General features: G+C 42.4%; 1 protein-coding gene across 3 annotated transcripts in view; it reads left to right on the top strand.

Annotated features, from left to right (window-relative positions):
- Positions 1 to 22,000, top strand: part of hdac4 (histone deacetylase 4) — a 139,193-nt gene that overhangs the window by 83,266 nt on the left and 33,927 nt on the right. For all 3 annotated transcript variants that reach the window (XM_073473262.1, XM_073473260.1, XM_073473261.1), the window contains 11 exons: positions 1,241 to 1,359; positions 7,899 to 8,027; positions 9,118 to 9,224; positions 9,421 to 9,540; positions 9,931 to 10,144; positions 10,819 to 11,033; positions 15,792 to 16,067; positions 17,433 to 17,619; positions 18,130 to 18,263; positions 19,715 to 19,817; positions 21,425 to 21,471. In XM_073473262.1, the coding sequence (XP_073329363.1) occupies positions 1,241 to 1,359; positions 7,899 to 8,027; positions 9,118 to 9,224; positions 9,421 to 9,540; positions 9,931 to 10,144; positions 10,819 to 11,033; positions 15,792 to 16,067; positions 17,433 to 17,619; positions 18,130 to 18,263; positions 19,715 to 19,817; positions 21,425 to 21,471 (1,651 nt within the window). The remainder of the gene's footprint in view (positions 1 to 1,240; positions 1,360 to 7,898; positions 8,028 to 9,117; positions 9,225 to 9,420; positions 9,541 to 9,930; positions 10,145 to 10,818; positions 11,034 to 15,791; positions 16,068 to 17,432; positions 17,620 to 18,129; positions 18,264 to 19,714; positions 19,818 to 21,424; positions 21,472 to 22,000) is intronic.

The raw sequence follows: 22,000 nt of genomic DNA, 5'->3' as shown, positions 1-22,000 counted from the left end.
GGTGACTGGTTGTACATCAATGAAGGATTTATGCCATGAAGTCTAAATTAAATTTAAATTTGAATTTCGTTTAATATGTGTGATTAGATCAGTAAAACTCATACACGTTTATTCCCTAAATCTCAAAGGAAAGCTGCATTCAAAAGCAAATGAAGGACAAAAACCTGATCTCTACAATGTTATCTTATGATTTAAAGTCTTTTATTTGGAATGAAGAAAGATTTAAAAGACACAGATGAACTGTTACATTTCCGAGCCCTAACATATCATTCTTTTATGTATTTTGATCAGCCGTTTAGTTGTTTTTTTTTGTCACTCTTGCAAAATATCAATCATAAAAGCCTCAATGATGAGCGACATAAACGTCCCTCATCATCGAGGCATTGCAAACACGACAAACCGTGCGGTGTATGAACCCCTGTTGTGTGGGTGTTCCTCTGAGCGTAAGAAATTACCACCATCAACATTTAACGTCTCGGAGAGTCCTCACCAGTCAAACTACAGAGAAAAATGTTGAAGGAACGGGGCTTTTTTTCTGTCGACGTTTGTAGTCGGTGATTGACAGCCGGTTCTCTTTGAGGTGTGTTTGTGTGTGCGTGCGTTTGAAGTGGGCATAGAGGAAAGACAATGGCACCTCTCCTGCGCTTTAAATATTTGAAGAGGCTTTAAGCAGTCAAGCATTTTCTGCCAGGGGAGGAGATGATAGAGCAATCTAAAGAGTGTGCCACCAGTGAGGAAACCGCTTTTCTATCACTGTCACCACCAACACCATTTACTCCTACCTGTTTGCTTTCAGTTCTTCTGTACATTTATTCCCTCTTTTATCCTCCTATTTCCTCTCATCCTGCACCTTCGACAAATTCTAAGCCTTTCTTTGCTGGCTTGAGGTGAAAAAGCAAGCAGAGGATGGTTCTCTCCTGTCTTTGTCTCTTCCTCAATTTTCCACCCACGTTGTTGTCCACACACTGCTGCATCCTTTAAAGTGTTGACCTTGGAGGGGGAGATGGAAGCTGTCTTTGTCACTACGACTTCTGTGTGTGTGTGTGTGTGTGTGTGTGTGTGTGTGTGTGTGTGTGTGTGTGTGTGTGTGTGTGTGTGTGTGTGTGTGTGTGTGTGTGTGTGTGTGTGTGTGTATCTATGGAAAGCTGGTATGTTAAGCATACATGGAGCCAGACCGCACCTGACATATTCCACTTTATACTGATGTATCTCATTTTTTTTTAATCTTTTTTTTTTGTAGAAAAACCCAGCACAGCTCTTTGGACCAGAGCTCTCCTCCTCAGACAGCGTTGTCAGCTTACAACCACCCGATGCTGGGCACGTACGACTCGAAAGACGACTTCCCTCTCCGCAAAACAGGTACAGAATGCTGCCGCGGTATTGCTGAGGTTTTGTTACTTTCTGACATCCGTCTTCCTCCACCTCTCAAAACCAGCCACCCATTGCATGTCTGGAAGGGAGCCCTAATCTTCCTTTTTCCCTGCATTAGCAATTGAAATGGCTTACTGGGTTTCAAAGTCAGGCACATGAACCAGCAGTCAGCCACTGGAGGATTAAAAAGAGCCCCTAAAATATTATCACAAAAAAAAAAAGATATCAGAAGTTATTTTATGAGGTCTTTTAAACCATTCTAATGTAAATTACTGTGGGTGGATGGAGAGTGGGACCACTCTAAATTAGAATATTAGAAACCTTAAAATCTGTTTAAAAAAGGAAAATTGTTTGATATGATGGGAAATACTGCTATTTTTTGCTCAGAGTTAGATGGTTTGTGCTGTTGATATGTAGCTGGAGTCTGGAGCCTGTTAGCTTACCTTAGCATAAAGACTGGAAGCAGCAGAAAAACAGCGAGCCTGGCTCTGCCCAAAGGCAACAAAATCTGCCTATCAGCTCCTCCAAAGCTCACTAATTAACGCACATATGCAGTAGTACTCCCCAAGACCTGTAAAATTTGTAAACCATTTAATTTGTAAAATGGTGGAATTATCTTTTAAGTATTTACATTTTCTGGATTACTTCCTCTCCACTCCACCACTCTTTTGGAGGCAGTTGCTTTGCAGATTGCATGATACATCAGAGCACAAAGTAACACTGATTCAGAAAAAAACAGAAAACTGCTGAATATCATATCTGATAATCGGCCAGGCCAACAATCGGTCGATAGTATAGTATTCAGTGTATACTGTGCAGAAAAGTGTAGAGATGTTGTGTGTCGTACTATTTCTTTCCCATTACCAAGCACAGATTCCAGAAAGTGACTGGTCATAATATGGTTATCTTGTGCTTTTTGCTTTATCGTCGGGTGATAAAGTCTCCAGTTTCAGACTAACTCACACAAATACTGACAAACACATTCAGTCAGGCTCCTTCGCTGATGTCTTGGATCACACTGTTCAACAAAACAACCCTTGAATACTCAGAGAAGCATCCTGGGAAGCACGTTAAAACCACAGTTCCTGCCTTTCGGACGCATCAGACTGTTATTTCGCCGTCCTTCTGTCCATGTCCAGCACGGCCAAGCTGTGATTGTTCACTTAGCCTCAGCAGCTGCTTCGGCAGAATCGCTGCCCGCTCTCGCAGCTGGAGGCCGAGCTCTGTGTACTCTCCACTCCTGCCCACCTGCTGTGAGCTGGAGGCAGGAATGATTTATCCTGGCACACAGGCTGAAACGGCCAGTTTCAACTTTCAGGGACACTCAAATGTAATTCAGGAATTTCTAGGGGTGCCAGTGGTGCTGAGATATATTCACAACTTAGAGTTTTACAGTTCATACTGACACTACAACGGACACCTAAGTAGTCAAATAGTGCTGTTCATGTGTAAGGAGAAATGGAGTTTAAGATTCGAAGGCAGTGGTCTTTGTCCTTGTGTCGGTCTTGAGGAAAGGCAGAGAGGGAATACAGACATGTGCGCACATATGGCACTGCTGTTGTGTCAACAGTGAGGAGACATAGATCCGATGAGACAGGCGGACAGAGAGATGAACTGTGCTCAGGAGGAAGTGAGTGACGGTGGTCACCACAGTTGTGCCCCCCTCTGACGACTGGAGCTGTCACACATGACGTTTTCGCCCGTGGTGACCCGTTTGGGTGATGTGAGCGTGTAAATTGAAAATGTAGGTTAAGAAGCAGACAGTATGTTAGAAACAGGCGTCCATTGTCCGAGTCTGAGAGGCTTTTTGATAATGACTCTGAGAACACAGAGGGCCACTTTGAATGCTGCGGCAGGAAGTCTGTTAGGCCCTCATGACAGACATGGACTTGTCATGGTGACCCCTTCTTCTCCCCCACTCTATCTTTCTTTCTCTCTCTCTCTCTCTCTCTCTCTCTCTCTCTCTCTCTCTCTCTCTCTCTCTCTCTCTCTCTCTCTCTCTCACACACACACACTGAGCATTTAACGCTTAAATCCTGCAGGATGTCCATATAAAGTACAGTACTTCCATCTTCTTTGTTTAAACTACATAGTCGTATATTTCCAGTCCAGCGAGTGAGGTTGTGGATCTGCATCTTACTTGAGAACAGCACAACAAATAAGCTGTTACTATGGTTGTCTCCCTTTCACAAAGATAAGATCTATTTCCTCTGATGTCACTGGAGATCACTTCCTTGTTGCTCTTGCCAACATTGAATCCTCTCCACTAGAATCCCCACTGGCTGTTGGCCTGTGACCATTTCCAGGTATTTAACTGAACCAAGCTCAGCGGTAAAAGCCAGGTGTTTTATAATCTAATGTCATTCCCATTGGTTTTGAACTTCACACAAAGGTGGTCATGATGGCAGCATTTTAAACCTTGATGCAATACTAAGATGAATAAAAAATCATACTTGATACATCTTGCATTACCCTGGCAAAGATTAAAAAAGTCCAAGGGCCACAAAATAGGATCTTTTTTTTTATTAACAACCTGCACACAGTGCTGGTGCAGAAAAAAGTCACTTAACACATTTGTAAGAATGTTCATATCTGTACAGCATTGGAATGAAAAATCATTTCTTTATAGCGTTGGTACTTGTGTCATAAAATGGTGAAAACTACAGATTTTTTTTTTTTCCAAAAGGTCCTCAATTTCTTTTTCTTTTCACAACCCAAAAGATCCTCAGGTTGCTGTCAAAGAGGAGTAAAGAAACTAAAAAGTATTCACATTTAAGAAACTGGAATCAAATATTTTTTGCTTCAAAAAACAGATAAAGCCAACAATCGAATCATTGAATAGTTGAAAATGAATCGTTGCAGCTCTACTATCGAATGCAGATATTGTATTGTTTAAACACGCGGTGTCGAAAAAGTATCGATTCTTCTGACGACCTTAGTTCACACTGTATTTCTGTTTACTAAAATAAATAATAAATATTCACCTCCATGAGAATCATTAGGTGTCATTTTCACTTGAGAATAGATGATTATACTATATTTTTCATTTTAAATTTGATAGCTTCCTTTTGGAAATGGCTACGAACGAATGCTTTAATTCACAACACAATAACTCTGTCTGTCTGTCTACATACGGTGTGTCCTTCGAACCTATCTATCTAATGTATCATCAACATATGATTTTTCTGGGAAGCTGCATTGATGAGTTTCAGCAAACTACTCTATTGATTTCCATAAATCTCCCTCCCTGTCTGCCCCGGCTTCCCCCGCCATGACAGCTCGGGACTCCCATCTGTCAAAACAGATGAGAAACTGATCAATATGTTTTGTATCGGAGAACCAGTTTCCTCCTCCACTCCCTATTGAAATATTAAGCACCACTTATAGAGACGTTTAATCTGGTATTGATATGTCATCAGATGGGTATGCACAGGGACTTTCGTGGGTTTTGTAATGGCTATCCTAAAGTGTGAGAGTGGATACTTTGAAAGTTTTTTGTCTCGAGCGATACTGCGTAAGACGAGACAATGAACGGAGGCCAAACACACTAAGAGAAACACATTCTGAGCATAAAATACGCGGTGTCTGCTAATGAAAAGAAAAAATAGGGAGAAGGCTCAGCTATGAAGAGGAGAGGAAGTTATGCAAGCGGAAAGAGAGAAGTGGGGATTTAAAAGGGAAGGGAGAGAGAGAGCAGGAGACGGATGGATGGATGGCTGGATGGAGGTGAAGGAGGGAGAAAGGGCTTCAGTAAAAAATGCCAGCCTCAGCAGTAAAGCCAGTCTGGGCCCTCTGCAGCGAGTGTGTTCGCACGTGCGCACGCTGGTGTGCTTTTGCCCAGTCGGCATTAACACCCTTCAAAGTCACTGTGTCCTGAGGTGAACACCCCCGTGGCGACCAGTGCCCAGCAAACACACTTCACCCTCCTTCTCTTTCTCCTTCACTGTCCTCCTAACCTCCCTCTCACCTTCTATCTAGACTCCCTCTCTCTCTCTCTCTGCACTCCTCCTTTTTCATCCGTCCATTTCTTAATGACTCAGGACACACAGGCACAACCTTGAGCTCCCCCCCTCCATCTTTGTGCGCCTTGTGTCTCCTCTTCGGTCACCTCTGCAGCCCACTGTCAGTAAATCATCACAGTGGAAATTAATAATAAGTCCTGGTGATTTGTAAAACATAACAATAAGGGATATGTCAAAATGTTTGTTTATGATTCAGCACGTTCATAGCAAGAGATAATCGAGTCCACTTTTGTAAGTGACACTGTGGGTCAGATTATTGCTAGTCTGGCTGTAAAGGGCCGTCCACGCCAAGACAATAAACAATAACTATAGTTAGAAAAATCCACGGTCCACACGGTAACTATAATGACGACGACGTAAACCATTCAGAGCAATTTGACGAACAATAGATATAGACAATAGAAACACTGACAGCCAATCAAACTACACCTGAAATTACAGGGCAATCACTTTTTTGGGGACATTTTCCTTCAAAATAATTTTTCAGGAGTGCTTACATAATATTCTTTTCTAACTGTATCCGACCTCTTTTTATGTAAGCAAATGGATGGCATTTGGAAGACACTTTACGATGGCTGCCTATATAAAATATATTAGGCTGAAAATCAGAGACATACTGCCAAGTGGTCTTTGGCGCTGATTGTTTTGATGTCCTTTAAAACAATCCACGATAATTGATGTTGACTCGAACAAAAGTAGGAATAAAAATTGTCTCCGAAAGACGGCAACTCTCGTAACAAAGTGCTGGATTCTCCTAACTTTTCTCATCTCTGAATAATTTCATAAAATCATCTCCTTCAGTGTTTTCTGTTTTGTGTTTTTGTTTGTTTCTCTGTGTAACATTCAGCAGGAACAGGCCATCAATATTGTTAAGTGCCTGCATTAATTAAGTACTAAAATGGAGGAAACCTGATTTTCATTTACAATTAAATAATAATATAATAATAATAATAATAATATATATATATATATATATATATATATATATATATGTATATGTATATATGTATGTATGTATAATTATGGTTAAGTCAAGATGTCAAACCACTACAATTCCATGAGCAATAAACTAAAATTGTACTCTTGTGCACTCTCATAATCTCTCCTACTGTCTCCTCCAGTTCAGCTAATGCACAGCATTTGATCCTGACCCATCCCATCCCTCTTAACAAAGACTTTGGAAGAGTGCCCTCCACTTAGAAGAAGCTCTTTTTTAAATAATTGAGTTTCATAAGTTCAGCAGCGTGTTCCCCTTAAAATTGAAAGTGCATTTGAAAAAGTACTTAGACATTATAGATTCGCAATAGGTCAGCTCAACTCCACTGACCAGGAGGCGTATTGAGTGCTTGCACCTCTTTGAAGTACATTAAAACTTTGTGTAGCTTCATCCTACCTTGATTAGCATTCAAGGCTACGGGAAGCAACGGCCAAAGGGTTTGTAATGACTGTGAATAAGCCTTGTAACAATAAATTGTCAGTACACAAAGAAGAATCAATTGCTTCCACTTGGCTGTACCAAAAAGTCCCAGCTTCTTCTCTGAGGCTAATGAACGTAGCGTGGTCTGTTTGATACAAGTATGTGGGACCAGCAGAGGGTCATCCTTTGGTCAACCGTCCAGTTTCAGCTAATTGAATGGGAGGGAATAAAGCTGCCCGTGTCTGGGGTGGTCTGGTAGCGAGACACCAAAGCGAGATCGGCCAGAAAGGCTCGGGTCCTATCCATGACCCCAAAAGGATTCCCAGAATTCGCTGAATGCCGGCCTCTTCTCCTGCCCGGCCTCGTGTAGAGCCCGCCAGTGCAGCTCTGTGGCAAATCCACCACGTGAGGATCTGTTTGCAGAGCCCCGAGAAATATAAAACCAGGCACGCACATACCCATACAAACAAACATGATGACGCACACTCTCAGTTTTTAGTAATTGAAAGTGTCTGGAAACAAGCAGTGTTCATTAGCAGAGCGTGGAGACAGCATCATTAAGCGTAGGGTCAAGAAAGCTGCCAGTTGGCTGCTCCCCCTCTTGTTGCAGCGCTTCCCACTGTCACATGGTGATGGCTAACCTCAGCTCCCGAATCTGTCGGCCAACACATACAGTTTAGCCTATAGGGACGAGCTCATTAGCCACACTACATGCCCGTGAACAAGCTCCCACTTGTGCGGCCCTGCCATCTACCGCAAAGCTGAGTGCCAGAGCGACCGTTTAGAGAGAATCTGTCATTTTCACATTTATGGGGCTAATTTGGGGTGTGACACATTAATATTTTTAGATTGAGTGGCCTAGTTGGAATTCAAATACTTAACCCTGCTGTTGCTTAGCTCTATCCACTTGGTTGGGAAATAGGATGGGATAAGCCACATTTGATGAGAAAAACACATTTTGGCAACACTTTTTTTTTTTAAATTTGAGTTAAATTGAGTGTTTCATCAAACGTGAAGGAAGATTTTAGTTACTTTTTAGTTTTGTCTTACCGCCATTCATCCCCCTGTTCTTCTCTGTGTCTTGTCAGCCTCTGAGCCCAACCTGAAGCTTCGCTCCCGGCTAAAGCAGAAGGTGACAGAGCGCCGCAGCAGCCCTCTGCTCCGAAGGAAAGATGGTCCCATCAGTAATGCCAAGAAGCGTTCCCTTGACGTGGCAGGTGAGCGCTCCTGTCGCTGGTTTTCTTCTATTTTGATTTTGTGTCATAATAAAGATATGTGGAATCTGATATACCCAGTTGATATAGATAGCCATGTATATAATATAATATGTAACATTTCTGCATTAAAATGTCTTAAAACGACTAGACCTGTTATATATTTTGTTGAGTTTCAAACCCAGAGTAATCCATAATTTTATTCAAGGTCACAGTGTGTTTCATTGTGCCTCCTGTTGCTATAACTTCTGGGAGAGAATCAGAGTGAGGAAAGAGGTCGGCGAACATGACTCGACAAAACTTTTCTTGTTACATTTCTGCCCCAGTCACGCAGATAGATTTTAATCGGAAATGGTGGGTGTTTTAAGTTCCCATGAAGTTCACACGTCTTGCTCAATTTCTCACCTATACACCAGTGTCAGGCCCAACAATGGCGAAAAAAGCCATTGTGAAGGTATTTTTAATGGTATTTTAGAGTTTGTAACCTCCTAGAAAATCAAATAACGTTGATGACTCATCCTGCACTGCTGCATAAAGGCTTTCTTTATTTTATGATGCTGTCATGGACGTCGCTATGAAAAGAAGAACGTCACCAGAGGAGTGTGTTGCTAGGGACCGTACCTCAGCGATTACTATACAAAAGCACAACTTTATAACTTGTACAAAACACAACTTTATTCAGTGATTTGGGTGAAACTGGGTCATGTTTTATGTAGAAAGTATTTGCTGGTTCTCCCTGTGCTGCCCTTGAGCTGCTCTGCCTTGAGAAAGTCTGGACCAATAGCTTTACTTGTTCCCAAAGTAACTGCTAATGAACTGATCACCAGCAGCTTTTTAATGAACAAGAGGCCAGTTATAGTACCTAGTTGATTTATGGAGTTTTCTGGCAGACAGCTACTGTACATTCTGCGTCATATAATCTTTGTGAGGTTTTGAGTGTGAAAAAACAAATTCGAGTCAATACTACAGCATGAATATGTCCTAGAAGGGCTGTAAAACAAGGTCAAGGAATAATAGAGACATATTTCCTCCCAGAAATTGGCCCTGTTCAGCATGTCAGAAAAACCTAACATCTGTGCTGTGTGTGTTCTAGAGTCTGCATGCAACAGCGCACCAGGCTCAGGTCCCAGCTCCCCCAACAACAGCTCCAGTAACATCCCCAGTGAGAACGGGGTCACCATGTCCAGCAGCCCAGGAGAGGTAACCAACATGGCCGCCAGTGTCTGCACGTGTATGACTGGATATATGTACGTGTGTGTGTATGAGAGAAAAGGTGGCAAGAGGTCTCCAGGAGGAAATTGGCAATAGCGATCTATCTAGATGGAGGGCACATAGAGGGAACATAAAGTACTGTACTCTGTATTTTCTCTGATGTTGCGTGGTTGTGTGTGTTCAGGCCTCGTTGCTTCAGAGGTTGGCTGCCAGAGAAGGTTCAGTTAGCCAGCTCTCTCTCTACACCTCTCCATCTCTGCCCAACATCACCCTGGGACTGCCAGCCACAGGCCCTGCTAGCACTGTGAGTACAGTCAATGGACAATATTATAATAATACAACACAGCATGACTAATTACACCAAAGACTACTTAGTTTGCCAAACATGCACTTAAAACCTACCTAATTGATGGTAGTGGTTAACATGGAAGTAAAATGACAGCATTCTCTGCGCTGTTGGTTTTCCAACAGGGTTCATTAAAATCAACAACCACTGAGTTGTTATATTTCAAGCTAGTCCACGTGTTTATATAAAAATAAATAAAGGAAACATGTCTGTCTCTCCCTCTGATTTTTCTCCATCTCACTTCCATTCTGTCTCATTTGACCTTTCTTTGTCTTCGTCCATCTGCCTCCCTGCCTCTTTCCTTCTCCGTCCTTGTATCCCAATCGCGCTCTCTCTCGCTCTTTGTAGGTGGTATCTGGACACCAAGATGGTGAGAGTCGTCTGGCGTTGCCTGCGTTACAGCAGGGCATTCCTCTGACCTCTCCATTCCTGCCCACTGCCCACCTGCCCTCCTACTTGGCATCTTCAGCTCTGGACAGGGAGGGGGCTGGAGGGGGCACGGCTGGTCACAACCCCCTTCTCCAACACATGGTGCTGCTGGAGCAGGGCCACAATCCAATAGGTCAGTATCACTGCAACCTTTACTTTCTTTACTTGTCAGCAGTCAGCAGCTGGTTAATTCTTCTTCTTCTTGTTCTTTTTGTTCTTCGTCTTGTTCCTCGCCTTCATCTTTGTCTTCTTCTTCTTCTTCTTGCTACTGGTCTTCTTCTTTTTCTTCTTTGTCTTCTGGGTGAAGTTTCGTAGGCCAAAACATGTCTGGAGCTTCACAGTTAAACAGCGTTGCAGCATTTTCCTAAACAACTGAAGTAGATGGTGACTGGTTTTGAAATGTATTTTAATTATCTATAATTTTATCTTGTCCTGCGTGACCCAAGTCTTCGGATCTGATTTGAAAATATGTTATTTACACCGTCTTTTAAAGCTGCAATCTTCACTGTAGCTCTGAAGCTAAAAGCATTGAGAAGACTTGTATGGAGCCTTTTTATGTTTTTTGCGGGGTTGTTTTTTTTCCGTTACAAACAAGTCTCCATCTACGTCAGTTGTTCGGGAGAATGCTGCAACGCTGTTTTTCTGTGAAGCTCCAAAAATATTTTATAGACTAGACTATGAAACTTCACCTGACTTTCCTTTGGCATGGGGGGGGGGGGGTAATGGCCAAAACTATAGAAATAAGACTTTACGTGTAAAAAAAAAAATGCTAATAACTCTCCTGTGATGTCTCTGTGTTTTCTGCAGTCGGTCTGGGTGGCCTCCCACTGCCATCGCCCTCTGTCTCCAAACTTGTGCGGGGCCACCGTCCCCTGGGAAGAACCCAGTCCGCCCCTCTGCCCCAGCAGCAATGTGGCCAGGCCCAGGCCCTGCAGCAGCTGGTGGTCCAGCAGCAGCACCAGCAGTTCCTGGAGAAACACAAACAACAGTTCCAACAGCAGCAGCAGCACATCATCAACAAGGTGTGTGTGTGTGTGTGTGTGTGTGTGTGTGTGTGTGTGTGTGTGTGTGTGTGTGTGTGTGTGTGCATGTGTTAAGAATGGTCTCTAAGGCAACATTTGAACAGCTGTGGCAGAGCAGCCTGCTATATGTACAGTATGAGCATAAGTGATGAAGTTAGGTGTGTGTGTGTGTGTGTGTGTGTGTGGGAGTGTTTGTCCATCTACATGATGTAGATGTCATGTTGTCTGTGAATCCTGTCTTTGCTTCAAGAGGAGGATGAATCAGCCCGCAATCAGCAAGTCTTCCAGCAAGTCTTTCTTGTCTGTGTTCGCGTATCCCTACTTCTCCCCGTCACCCTGGCAACTGTGCTCTGGAGGAAGCTGCCTCCAAATATGGTCGTACAGGAAGTGTGACTCACTGCAATCCTTGTGGGTGTGTGTGAAAGTGTGTGTGTGTGTGTGTGTGTGTATGTGTGCACAAGGTGATGAGGGGATTTGCAGCATTATTAGGTCACTGTAGAGAAGGAGATGGTTGTTAGTGTTTGTGTGTGCAGCCACCAGTGTGCATTTGCTGAAATTCCTGTAGGATTAAGCTCCATTATCTCGTGCTGTTGGGCCATTGGTGACTCCCTTCTCTCTGCTGTTGTGACTCCAGCTAATTAAGTCAAGCTATGGTTATTTTCATGTTGCATTCATTTGTGTTAATGCTCTTTTCAATGCAACGTAGAATATGAATTATGACTAATGAGTGTGCATTGCTTATATAAAAAAATTGAAAACCGTATTTGAGCCACTTAAGAAACAAATGCACTGAACTCGTTTAATCACAGAGGAAGATTTGCAAAAATCAAAAAAGGACACCCTGTAATTATTGTGGGCATGTTCTGCGCCTCTACTATAAACTGATTGTGCATGTGTGAAACAGGATTCCTTCCCTAATTCAGTGTATTAAATCACAGACCACTCACTGCAGATCCATGATAATGAAGACATTTACAGCAGGCATTCCAGTTGGATAACAGTTCATACATCAGTGCACAGCAACAGCACTACAGCAGCTATTGATCTCCAAGCAAGTGATGTTTGCTTCCTGCTTGAATCCGTCCATATTTGTGTGTTAACTGGAAATTTCCATTAAAAAAACATTCAGTCCACAGTCTCTGTCGCGCAGAGGGCGACAGCAAGGCCAATATCACACCGTCATAAGATGTGTTCACAGACAGGAAGGGGACCTACTTCCCTTTATGGTTTGGCTGGTATTGGACTAGCACAGATAATCCAGTATGCGTCAATATGAAAACTTTTTTTAAATTTTTTTTTTATTACAATGCAGAAAAAAAATGCTTGGGGTAATTTATGATTATTAGATTCCTCATTAGGTTTACTGTTTCACTTCACTGATGTCATTTTTGACAATGAAGTTTATTGTTAAACTGCAAAATTTCCTGCCTCTGTCTCATATCTTTGTCACAAGTGTTTGATAACCGTATCTGACAGATCACTGCAAAAAATGTGTATGTATCGGCCAATATATTGATATTTTTGACCTCCTAATTTTGGTATCAGTATCAGCCCTGAAAATCCAGCTTCGATCAGGCTCAGTAGAGGCAACTCACGTGTTCTGGAAGGTAAAATTACTGTTTTTTGTCAGAGGAGTCTGGTGGCTTTGTAGAGAGCAAAGAGGGATATATAACAGCTTTAGTTTTCTGTAGAAAAATGTGTCTGAAGGCAACGTAAAGCAGTGAAAATAATCTAAATGTAACATTGTTTGGACACGTAGCTTGAACAGCCCCACTTCAAAAAGTCCAAACTAACCTTTTAGGTATGAAGCCTGCACTCTAAATACCATCTGGAATACGTAAGGAACCCACTTGCGTTGTGTTGTGTTGTTTTAGTCAGTTAGTTTTAATTTATAATGCTTTCGGAAAGTCTTTTTGTGTCCATGGCAACTGTCAAACAAATACAACCACAACAATTACAATCAATGACAGACATGTTACGGCAAATTACTTCACATCATCACCGACAATAAAGAATATAAATAAGTGAAAGTGACACACGCCCCATATCTCAAGGATTTGTTTAACAGAGCTATGCTGCAAGTGTTACACCCTCTGAGATAAATTTGGCAGTGTAGTCCAAACCTTTTTATGGCTTTATCAAAAGCAGAGATCTGTGATTAAGTGAGAATAACTTTCAGTGAGTGAGTTGTGTAATAGTGGCAAAGATGATGCACAGTCAAAGTATTGGCACCGTCACCTGCCAACTCATTAATGTTTTATATTTAAAGGCGCACTTCCAGTAAAATCAGCAAAAGCCGCAAAACAGGTTCTGACAGTGGCATCTCCAGACACCAGAACGCAGCCATCTCAAATACTTTTCTTTCCCCACAGCTCGCTGACATATGGCTGGTATACAGCCATTTGAATTACGCCCAGGAGTCACATTCATACAAAATGTAATATAAATAAATTACATGTCCCCAGTCAGTCTTTACTTTGTTTTGTCTTTTCTTTTCTTTTTTCTTGAACAACACAGCAGCCTGCAATATGTTGAAGTACCCCCAAGAAATACTATTTATTGCTGCATAATAAAGTGAGGTTCTGCAAGAGAATACACTTTTATTTTAACTTCGAGGACATACAGCAGCGAGTCTCGACTGAATGATTTTAATACCGGTTTGTATTACAGAGAAAAGGACTATCATGGCTGCCATTAAATTTAATATTTACTCTTATGTATAACGTGGTTTGGTGTGTTTACAATCAGACATCCACCACTTTGTGAGACGTGAATCAACCGCAGCCTCCGCTTCTCTCCTCGTTCACATTTTTCAGTCATGTCAGCAGTGAACAGAGGCGCTTCCTGCTAACTTAAAAGTAGGCTGTAACAGTCGGACATGTTGGCAGCAAAGAAGGGAATGAAAGAATCTTGAAACAGTTCCAACCCGAGCCTGTCGCCTATCGTTAATTACCTCAGACAGCTACGGCAATTCAGTTACATGATATTGTTGTGGAAGTGTGCGAGAGACACAGACAGATAGTGACAAGAGTCAACTAGTGTCAAGTGTTTGCGTACACAACAACCTTCCCTTCTCCACCTCCCGCCGTCTCTGTCCTCCAACTGATTCAACAGGCTTCATGTCGTGTCTGTCCCCCTTATGGTTCACATCCCAGCAACTATTTCCTGTGTTGAACAGGAGGGTTGGAAGGAGAGAGAGGGAGCAACAAGAGAGAAAGGAAGAGAGCAGGAGTGGATGAGTGTTTTGAGTTTGTTTGGAGAAGAGGGACTGGGATGAGGCAAGAGCCTGCTCTCTGACGTCAATGGACTGTTCCCTGGGCAATATGCCAGCTGTGTGTGTGTGTGTGTGTGTGTGTGTGTGTGTGTGTGTGTGTGTGTGTGTGTGTGTGTGTGTGTGTGTGTGTGTGTGTGTGTGTGTGTTCCATGCACAGTGGTCCACTCCAATCATGACCTACACATCAAGGTTGAGGTCTTTGACAACAGGGACAGCTGCCACAACAAGATTCCCTCTATAATTCTTCCTCTCTTTCTCCCTCATGTCCTCTGCTCACTTTTCTCCTCTCCTTAAATTAAGTCATGCGAGATCCTGTTGAGGAGTTTTTAAAATAAATGAATAACCTATCAGAGTTCAGAGTACACTTTTATCTCTATGTACAAAAAGTGCTCCACTAATGTGAGCTCTTGTTTGGTTAAACTTGAGGTCTTTTACATAGTTTTTTGTGCTTGTACCTGTCAGTCAGCTATATTTAAAATGAAAAACACCGACCAACACTTGCTAAAGTAGCGCATCATACATCGTTGTCCCTGATGTTCTCTTAAGCACCTTTTACACTGTGATCGTGCAATACAGCCACAAGGACGAGCCTTCAGTACGTAAACTTTGTTTTTTTTTTGCATCGACCAAAACAGGCGCAACAAGTTTGTGGTTTTAGATAACATGTTGTTTTTTTCCAAAAGCATACAAGACGTGACCTTAGCACACCAGGCCAACATTCAGCCATGAGCCAGTGTCAGGGTTGTTGGCAAGCATCTGCTGCCCTAATTGTGGTGGTGTGTCCCACACCGTCAGTACTAATCAGCCCTTGTCGGCAGCTTTTCCGCCGATTAAGCGAGTAGAACTGCCGGTGGAACCTGTCAGTGAATAAGATTTCTTACTTATTTATCACCCTCACCTCTTCGCCAGTGTCATTTGCAACTTTTTATCAGATATAATCTTGATTAAAAGTGACTATATTTGTGTCAAGAAATGTTTTGAATGACTGTAACAGACTACTGCCACCTGGTGGTACGGAGTGGTATTTCCTCTTACACAGGCACAGCTGTAGTCTTTTTGGTGTGATTAAGTGCAGCTTATTCTCTGAGACATGGCTGACGTGATGCAACGTTACAGTCGCAGCTAGCTCTTCAATGTCGGTTCGGTGTGTCTGGGCCCATACATACCTGTCGGGCAGTGATCCCTAACAATCATTAACCGCCCCTGTTATATGGCGGTTGATCTCTTGTCCTCTGCTCGGAGAATAAGGAGCTCCCAGATGTAGTGTTGTCTTCCTAATGTGCAAACATTTTCAGTTTTTAGTTATTCTTTGAATTAGCTGCTTACTGCTATTGTCTTACTGAGTTTACAAGCACAGAACTCCCTTTTACTCTTTCCAGCTCAGTCTTTATACCGACGTTGATGCGGCGGTAGAGCAACAATGGAAATCTGACCCCCAGTACACCATAAAAAGTCTCACCTGAACGTCTCCTTCCATCCCCTAGATCATGTCCAAGCCCAGTGATCAAGTCTCGGCTGCCAGCTCCAGCACCTCAGGGCCGGCCAGACAGCACCAGAGTCACCCGGAGGAAACGGAAGAGGAACTCAGGGAGCACCAGGGTCTCTCCTCCTCATCCTCGTCATCCTCCTCCACGTCTGTGCAGGATACAGGGCCTCTGCGAGGGCTGGTCATCAAGCAGGAGCCCCCAGACCCCCAGGAGCAGCAGGAGGAGAGGGAGCAGAGGGAGAGACAGGTAGAGAAGGACTTCCTGTTCCGGCAGGTGAGGAAGCAAGGAGAAGGAGGGAGGACAGTGAGCGGGAATAATGGAAATTGGAAACCAACTGGGTGTGAAATTAGAGTTAGTTTAAAGTTCAATCTGCTTTTCCGAAAGAGTAAAAATAAAAAATAGGAGGATTTAATTCCCATCCAGCTAACATTATCTCATATATGAGTTCAGGGTTAAATTCACTATACATTAATACTATGGAGGAGTATTTTTCACTGGTTTTAAGGGACATGGATGAGAATTATCTAACAGCAGTGACAGATGGAGCCAGCAGTGACTGACTGAAACATTACACTGTTCAGCCCACTCTCCGGCATATTTTAAGCTATATTTAAATGTTTTTTTTTTATTCCGGTCACGCAAAACAGAACATTACACATGTTCTACTAATGCAGGAGAGTAGTGTATTTTTCTATGAATGGCTTAGGGGCTTGTGTGCCTCCTCTAACATGACTCCATATGGACAATCAAATTTACATGCTTTCAGAATACACACTGTCCACCCACGCACACAAAAAAAACCTTGATTGCACACAGTCTCCAATTTTCTACATTCACTATCTCTATGTTACACTCACTTGATATCCGTGGCCACACACACGGACACATGCACACCCATAAACACTCAGGACACCGTGTCCTCGGCTGTCTAGCCCATCCCTGCTGTCCGCTCAGCCAAATTCAATCAGGCACTCCTCTCACTGTCGCCATGGCGTCCATAGTGTAAGCAGACACGCCCATCTCAATTGAACGACAGGATCACTTGGTGAGACTCTTTTGTTGAGTGGAAAGATCAACCTCATATTTCCAGCTGCCGCGTTTCCAAGCACTTACATGAGACTCTTTGAAATGAAATCTTTAAATAGAACATGTCTCAAAAAAATTCATGTTTCACTTTGCCTGCTGTTTTGTGAGGAATTAGGTGGATAATTATTTGTCTCATGTTCAAGGCTGCTCCCATTATAGTCACATGAAAAGCGTGATCATTATGTGAAGTGAAGAATAAGATGGTTTTAGATTAGTAGTTTCCATTATCCTTGTCAGAAGACAGCTTTAAGCATAGTCTTTACAACTAGAGCTCATGTGAAAGTGGTTAAAAGACCTCTGGGTTGATAACCATTCAGTTAGATCCAAAAGATTTCCTTGAATTGCTTCAATATTTACATGGTGTTGTCATGTAATCACTGTACAGAATAGAGAAGCAGTATGTCACTATGTCAAACTATTATTATTATTATTACAGCCTCTGGATTCAGCCCATAGTTGCAAGAATCTACTGCCATCTTCTGGCAAGAGAAGGATATTACAATCAGCAGTCACTCAGTATGCCACTCTGTGTGTGTTTGTGTGTGTGAGCAGCAGGCTCTGCTGTTAGAGCAGCAGCGGATCCACCAGTTGAGAAACTACCAAGCCTCCATGGAAGCAGCCGGGTTATCGGTCACCTTCGCCGGACACCGCCCCCTCTCCAGGGCTCAGTCTTCTCCGGCCTCCGCCTCCTTCCCCATGGTAGTACAAGAGCCGTCTGCCAAGCCTCGATTTACTACAGGTTTGTTGAAAAATTATAATAATATAGGTCTTACAGATACACTTACACGCTGCAGCTAAAAATGCTCTCATCCGTCATAAAGAAGAGCGGCAAACAGCAATCTAGAAACACACTTTCATCCTGCTGATTGCAGGTTAGAGGAAACCACGCGCCATAATGAGCCAACGCACAATGGCTGCGTATACGGACAAGGCTGTTGCTAGGTATTTTGGGCCCCCTGATGATTTCACCTACTACAACTGTAATTTACGATACAGAAGCGCCTCATCTCTCTGGAACCTCTCCACATGACCTCTTGTTTATGATGAAGCAGGTGTAAAAGATAATCGCTCCATAAGACGTGCAGAGTGATTATAGGAATCCCGTCATGACAACTGTTCCTGTCCTTGTTTTCAAAGATATATAATTACTCGTAACCTCTGTGTGTGTTTGTGTTTGTGTTTGTGTTTGTGTGTGTGTGTGTGTGTGTGTGTGTGTGTGTGTGTGTGTGTGTGTGTGTGTGTTTTCCAGGTCTGGTGTATGACTCCTTGATGCAGAAGCACCAGTGTATGTGTGGGAACACCACCAGTCATCCAGAGCACGCTGGACGCATCCAGAGCATCTGGTCCAGACTACAGGAGACAGGGCTCAGGGCGCACTGTGAGGTGAGGCTGCAGTTACACTTGGCTGCAAGATGTACCACACATGGAGCTGCATAAATACAATATATGTTAAACAGTTGATAAAATCTAATAGATTTGAATGGTCTTGTCCTGGAGCTCCAGTGAGCCAAGTATCAAAAATGAGCCAAGCTGGTTTGGTGCGATTCTGTCCTCCTCCTTCATCTAAATTACAGTCTGTGCGCTTCACTTCTCCATCTACCTGTAAAATCATGGAATATGGTTGTAATAGGCTGAATGCACAGTATCACAACGATGGAGAGAATTAAACAAACTGATCATTTACTGACACGTAAATTATTATCCTTTTCAGTGTTTGATTGGTTTCAGACAAACCAGTATGTGATCACTCGTAACTGGACAATGTTGCATTTATTTTGTCTTTTTATTGGTTTGTTGTATATTTATATCTGTATATTATTACTTGTAATGTTCATGTCTTTGTTACTTGCCCAGGCACTAAAGATGTAAATTAGCATTCTCAGTCATAGCGTTCTCTGTCATATGCAAAATATAAGAAACAAGTTTCCCTGTACAATGAAATTCTTCCTTTGCCTTCCACTACAAATGCCTTTTTACAATAAAAAAACACAAGTTAAATGTTAGAATAAAAATATATCAAAAGTACAAATAATAATAAGAAGAACTGGATAAAATATATATACAGAATATGTACAATGTGCAACACGAAATGTGCATATTCTTTCAATAATCTTGCTATAATCCGGCATGTTTACATCTTGTGTTTTTATACTGATATTCATTAACCTGCTCCGTCCCTGTAAAGTAAAGGAATTAATAAAATGAATAAATTGATTCATGAGTAAGGTCAAAACTAATAACTTAAATGGCACTTAATGGAGCACACTTTTTATTTTTTGTGGAAATCTGTTCAGCAGCTTTTGTGCAATCCTGCTGACAAAGCAACAAACACATTTTATAACTTTCATGGTTTTTATACAGATGCTGCAGCAATGTTAAGCAATGCTGTGTACTGTTATTTATTTCTCTCTGTTAATGTTTTTTTTTTATAAAATGCCTGTTAAAAAGATTCAAAAGTTAACGGTGAAAAACATGCCACTATTCAGCTTTGAACTGTAGGTGGTTATGATGGCCAGAAGGGGGCAGTGTGTGGCCATTTCATCTCCACACTTGGCTTCACCAGTAAAAACACTACATTCTGAGGTTATGGGTTGAAAATGAGCCAGCTGTACTCCTAAATCCTGCTTTAAACATTCAGACACCAATGGCCCTCCTTATATGCTCTACCTCTTCTCGACTACAAGGCAGAGCATCATGAACTTCAAACAGTGTGACTACTATAATGCAGCACTTCACTCTATCCCGGATCCAGCACCGATTAGTGCATAATGTTGTCCCTCTCTCTCTCTCTCTCATCCCTCTCTGTCTTCTCCTCTGTCCTACTCTGTGAGCAGTGCATCCGCGGTAGGAAGGCCTCACTGGAGGAGTTACAGACGGTCCACTCTGAAGCCCACGTCCTGCTGTACGGAACCAACCCACTGCGGCAGAAACTAGATTGTAAGACACACAATAAAACTACAAAACTTATCACAAACTTGATCTAGCAGCTACAGTGTAGATTTCTAGGCAGTAATCTTTATTACCCTGCTAAAATGTGGATGCTTTAAAACTGAAATGATCGAGTGTTGAGATAAATAATAATTCCTCAGTGCTTCTCAGTGTTTAACAAGCACAGCGGGCCAAAGATTTAGCGCACAGGTGCAGTTGTAAACAGACATCACGCTGCACATACTTTATCTCTGTGCACGTATACACGCCTCATGCATCAGACAAATCACAGACTTAAGTCCTTCATGTGAATCTGCAGCGTCTGTTAAAGGAATCTGCGTTAATGCTTAAACCGTGTCATAACAAAAGGTCCGATCTAATAAAGTCCTGGAGGTGTTACGATAAGGTGAGGAGCCGCTGACGCTTGTTAACTAAAAGTCGCACAGGCTGCTTAGTCACTTAGCCTTTGTGGCTTCAAGTGCAGGTGTAGTTGTGTGTGTGTATGTGTGTGTGCAAGTGTGTGTGCAAAAAAACCTAAGGGGCAAACCCCAGTGGTCATCTTAGCTTTCATTCCAGTGGAGACATAAATTCCCCTTCTTATTACTGCTTACACAGGAGAATTACCAGATACTCCTGTGGAAGGTCCAGCCTACAGGTGTTTTTGCACACATGACGACATGAAAATGGAGAAGAAAGTTATAAACCCACAAAGATGGCAACTAGTCAGGGATTAAAGTATTCATAGACACTATATTAAATATCTGTTGGACACTGTTGAGCACATGTATTTTGGCTGAATGACACTTGGACCCCCTCACCTTAACTAATGCGAGTGCCACGCTCTGCCCATCGAGTTTCTGAGGTCTGCTGTCGTACTCATGAAACTTTACACTAATCCTGTTGTCAACACTGGATTGAGATTAGTTTGAAACTTGGCAGTTATGTTTTTACTTTGAAACATTTCTTGAGAAATGTACTGAGAGGCGAGTAAGTCTGTTAGATTAAACATCTGCTGGAGTAAAAAGTTTGATCCCTTCTACATATCAAGTTTTGTATGTAGGGCTGCAACTAATGACTATTTTCATCTCATGTCACAGTTAAGTGATGAATCGATTCATAACGATCATAATTCGATTGATGGCAACTAATTTTCTTTTTCGATTGATTAATCCACTAATCGTTGCAGCTCTAGTGTGCAGTTTATTTAGAACAAGATGTAAATAAAGCTTTTGTTATTTGGAGGAAACTCTATTTTCCAGACCACATGGTTTTCTGTTTATTTTCTAACCTGTCAGAAAACTGGAGTTTATTCATTTCCACTTGCTAAAACAAAACAAGAGAGAACTCTTTCTGGCTCTCAACTCTGAATCCTCCTGAAGAGGGAGAGAGTTTGATTATCAGGGTTACGAGATCCTTTCTTTCCTTTCACCTCGCCCAATTAAAGCTCGCCCCTGTATACTCTCGCTGTTTAGATTAGGTCAGAGAGTCAAATGCTCAGTTTCGGGGGGTCACGCAGCCGGTTGTGCCTGCGAGTCCAGAAAGTTACCTCTTCACCTGGTAACCTTTCTTTTTTTCTCTATCACTCTTTTCTAATTCTCCATTTCTTTCCTTTTCAGGTTCAGTGAGCCCCATGTTTGTGAGGTTACCATGTGGAGGCATAGGGGTGAGTAAGTTAAGCCAAGTTTTTAAGTCACTTCACAAATATTCACTCTATAATTAGGTATTGGTAATTTGTGCGCCTGATATTACTTGGAAATTGCCGGTGTTAGTCACGCTGCTTTATTCAGTGGAAAATTGTTGTAATAGACTGTTGCGTTTTTTACAACATCGTGTTAATCTAATCAATACCCAACTGGCTCTGCTGCGTCTGACGCTGTAATGAAACAAATGAGCATAGTTTCAGCATCATCAAATAGTAGTATAATAACTGTTTCCCTTCGCCCACTCTCCCTCTGCCCCCTGCCTAAATAATGGTCCCATTTGTTCTCGTTCCACCAAACAAACACACGCACACACAATCCTAACACACTTGTGCACACGGACACACACACACACACACACACACACACCGCCCCTCAAGGACCAGAGGCAACAAAAGCTGTTGCTTGCCTTTCCGCCGTGTTTGTAATTATAACCAGATGTTTTCAGCATACGAGCTGTGTGTGTGTGTGTGTGTGTGTGTGTGTGTGTGT

The sequence above is a fragment of the Pagrus major genome, chromosome 9 (assembly GCF_040436345.1).
Source record: "Pagrus major chromosome 9, Pma_NU_1.0".
NCBI lineage: Eukaryota > Metazoa > Chordata > Actinopteri > Spariformes > Sparidae > Pagrus > Pagrus major.
The sequence above is the reverse complement of the archived record's forward strand: the minus strand, read 5'-3'. Positions and strand labels throughout refer to the sequence as shown.